Source organism: Morone saxatilis, unplaced genomic scaffold (genome assembly GCF_004916995.1).
Source record: "Morone saxatilis isolate NCDOM2014 unplaced genomic scaffold, NCSU_SB_2.0 Contig24, whole genome shotgun sequence".
Classification (NCBI taxonomy): domain Eukaryota; kingdom Metazoa; phylum Chordata; class Actinopteri; family Moronidae; genus Morone; species Morone saxatilis.
Genome location: NW_023339807.1, coordinates 10401286 through 10404407, shown reverse-complemented (window position 1 = coordinate 10404407; position 3122 = coordinate 10401286). Strand labels below are relative to the sequence as shown.

Sequence of the window (3122 nt, the reverse complement as noted above, 5' to 3'; positions counted from 1 at the left end):
AGTCATATTGACATTATACCAGCAACATATACACCTTTCACTGCAGGTCCAGTGTATTTATCTGGAGTGTCGCAAACATAAAACAAAAATTAAATTAACAGCTCCTGTATCTGTTTCAGATTAAAAGCTCTCTAGTGTTTATGTGCATATTTTATTTATCAAAGACAAACTAAATGTATGTAGAAAGATTGGGCTGGCAGAAGAAACGCTCTGTGTGGACACCACAGAAGTGTGCCAGCTGCCACAGTTCAGTGTGGCAGGCAGGATAAATCTGGGTGGGGAAAGTAAAAAGCACCACTTGCCCCTTCCTCATTGAGGTGCCTTTAAGTAAGGCCCTTAACCCAGCTTCTAGATGTGAATGTATAACTTTTTGTAATTATTTTTTTCAGGTCATAATTACCTGCTTCTCATGGTGGTATTGGCCTGGCATAAGATAATCCATAATTACATTTTTAGTATTTTAAAAAGAAGTTTAAAACCTGAAGTCTATGAACAAATGATGGTAAAAAAAAAAAAATGCTGAGATGCAGTGAGCAAAAATGGATGATTTAGTATAGCTCTGTTCTAATCAAATCTAACTGACATCTAGAAAAACAAACAAATTTTTGTGTTTAGTTTTTTTTTCTAGTAAAGTTCATCAAAAAAACAACACTACAAACATTGATTGGCTTTTTTGAACATAAAGCCTGTCAAACCTTCTGCATAAGAATTTGAAATAAATTATTATTAATCGATAATTTATCAGCTATAAATTAATTTGTTGTTCTGCTGTCATCCATTCATTGAACATAGCCATCGTTATTTTATATTTTATTTTGTTTTTATTTTATTATTTGCTATTTGCACTACATTTCCTCTGTTCTGCTGTGCCTAACTTGAATTTTTCCTACGGTGGATCAATAAAAAAAACATCTTATCCAAGCTAAGCTTTACCAATTCCTAATGAGCATCAGAACAGCAGACATTTTTTATCATAGTATGCTGAAGGTTTTAGCTTTGTGTGCTCTGCAGATGGAGAATGTGTTTAGAGGTCTGGACCAGTGCTGTGAAGAGGAGAAACTCCAGAGGCTATTGAAACTGAAGCTCCGTTATTTTACTCCCAAAGAAGTTGCCAACCTCATGGGCTTCCCTCAAAGCTTCTGTAAGTTTAAAATGTCCAGATGTTTGCAACTACCTATGCTGAGGGCGTGAGTAGTTGTGTGTTTCTACAGAAGGGACAAACCAAACGCTGGCTCTAGATAGGGCCATTTGCAACTACACCGCTAGATGCCACTAAATCCTACATAGATGAGCCCAGCACATAGCATATCTAGTACAGGAAAGGAGAAGGTTCTGGCTTAAGATTGCTTGACTGTTATTGGAGCTCATAGCAAAAAAATGTCAGGACTAAGGAAGGGTCAATTGCTTCATGTTTGTTCTCTGTTGTTGTGTGAAACATTCAAATGTGTGAATTATTCTTAATAACTGCTACATATAAATTATCCTGGCCATACAAATTACTCTAAAAGTAATTGGTTTAACATTGTACATAATTTAGTAATTATTACATCATTGTATGGATTAACTGATTGACTTCCACTGTCTTTTATTTTTTCAGACAGGCAGTATGGTCACTTCTCAAAATCTGTAAAAAGTAGTAGTAGTATGAGTTTAAAACTGAAGGACATCCATGTTTCAAAAAGCAAAATTGGATTTTTAAAAATGCCCCAAATAACATATTACTATTGCATTCATATACTTTATATATTCTAGTCTGAAGTGAAATGTAGTTTTTTTTTTACACTATTGGATGGATTGTGTGTCTTTCTAAATTTTATTTAAATGTGTTTATTTTGCAGCCTTTCCAGAGCAGATCACTACCAAGCAGAAGTACAGAGTTCTAGGAAACAGCCTTAATGTTGTGGTGGTCACCAAACTGCTGCAGCTGCTCATTTCCTAGCACTTGGGAAACACTGGAGGAGACCATCTTATTTTCCTGTGATGTTGGAAATTACAGAGACTTTGATAAACTGCATAAAAAAAGTAAACTTTTTGCATATGGTGGTGTGCTCAATTAAAAAAAAACACAATATGGTAATGTATTGGATTGATACAAATCGTACCATCAATACGCATTCCTAATATTGTTTAGTTTTTCTTGTTCATTGCCCAGACGCTGGTCAAAAACACTTATAGTGACATCTAAACAGTGTAAGTTACTTTTTCTTTTTTTTAACATGTCAGTTATAACAGTACATCTTTTGGTTGCACCTGAATGTTTTGAGATTTTCTAATAATCCAAATAAAAACCTAAAAAAATAACCTGTGTAGCATATAGTTTGCAGTTCTCTCAGAAAGATTTTTTGGTCTTCCAGATCTCATCTTGACTTCTGCAGTTCCCCTAAACTGCCATGTCTTACATTTCATTGCACACTGTGGAAACTTCAAGCTGAGAACACTTTTGCTATGTTCTTATATCCATTGTGTACATCAGTAACGTCTTACACTGCTGCATAGAGGAACCCATGGTGTGTTGTTTAAGGTTTGAAGACTCAGTATTTGTAAAGCTTAGAAAGTGGCACCAGCTGGCACTGGCCTAAGGAGCTGATAAAAGGTCTGAGACCTTGTAAAAAATAATGTAAAGTTCTTATGTTGAGTCGCTTGGCCTTGTTTCCATGTCAGCGGTATGGCTTTTTGGCTGCTACTCTTCCATGAAGAGATGGGTCCCACTGGTTTCTGCCAGTTCTGAGCTGATGGCACTGCTGGACATCTTCCGATTTCGAAGGGAAATAAGCTTGATGTGTTTTTCATATAGTGCTATATATGTTATACTATAATACTATACTATAAGTTTTCTTGGCTGACCACTGCATCTACGATTCTCAACGTTGCCTGTTTCTTTGTGCTTCTTCAAAAGAGCTTAAACAGCACATCTTGAAACCCCAGTCTGCTTTGAAATCTTTGTCTGGGAGAGACCTTGCTGATGCAGTATAACTACCTTGTGTCTTGTTGCTGTGCTCAGTCTTGCCATGGTGTATGACCTGTGACATAAAACTGTCTTCCACAACCTCACCTTGGTAGCAGAGTTTGGATGTTCCTCACTCAGTTTTAAGCCTCCTACACATCTGTTTCAGTTAATGACT

At 36.3% G+C, this 3122-nt stretch overlaps 1 protein-coding gene across 1 annotated transcript; it reads left to right on the top strand.

Annotated features, from left to right (window-relative positions):
- Positions 1-1011: 1011 nt before the first annotated feature.
- Positions 1012-2301, top strand: LOC118335416 (tRNA (cytosine(38)-C(5))-methyltransferase-like; the record flags this gene model as incomplete). Its single annotated transcript, XM_035671678.1, is given in 2 exon segments — positions 1012-1141; positions 1839-2301. Coding segments are annotated over 2 exon segments (231 nt in total), but the record flags the coding sequence as incomplete, so codon positions are not given.
- Between the last annotated feature and the right edge of the window lie 821 nt (positions 2302-3122).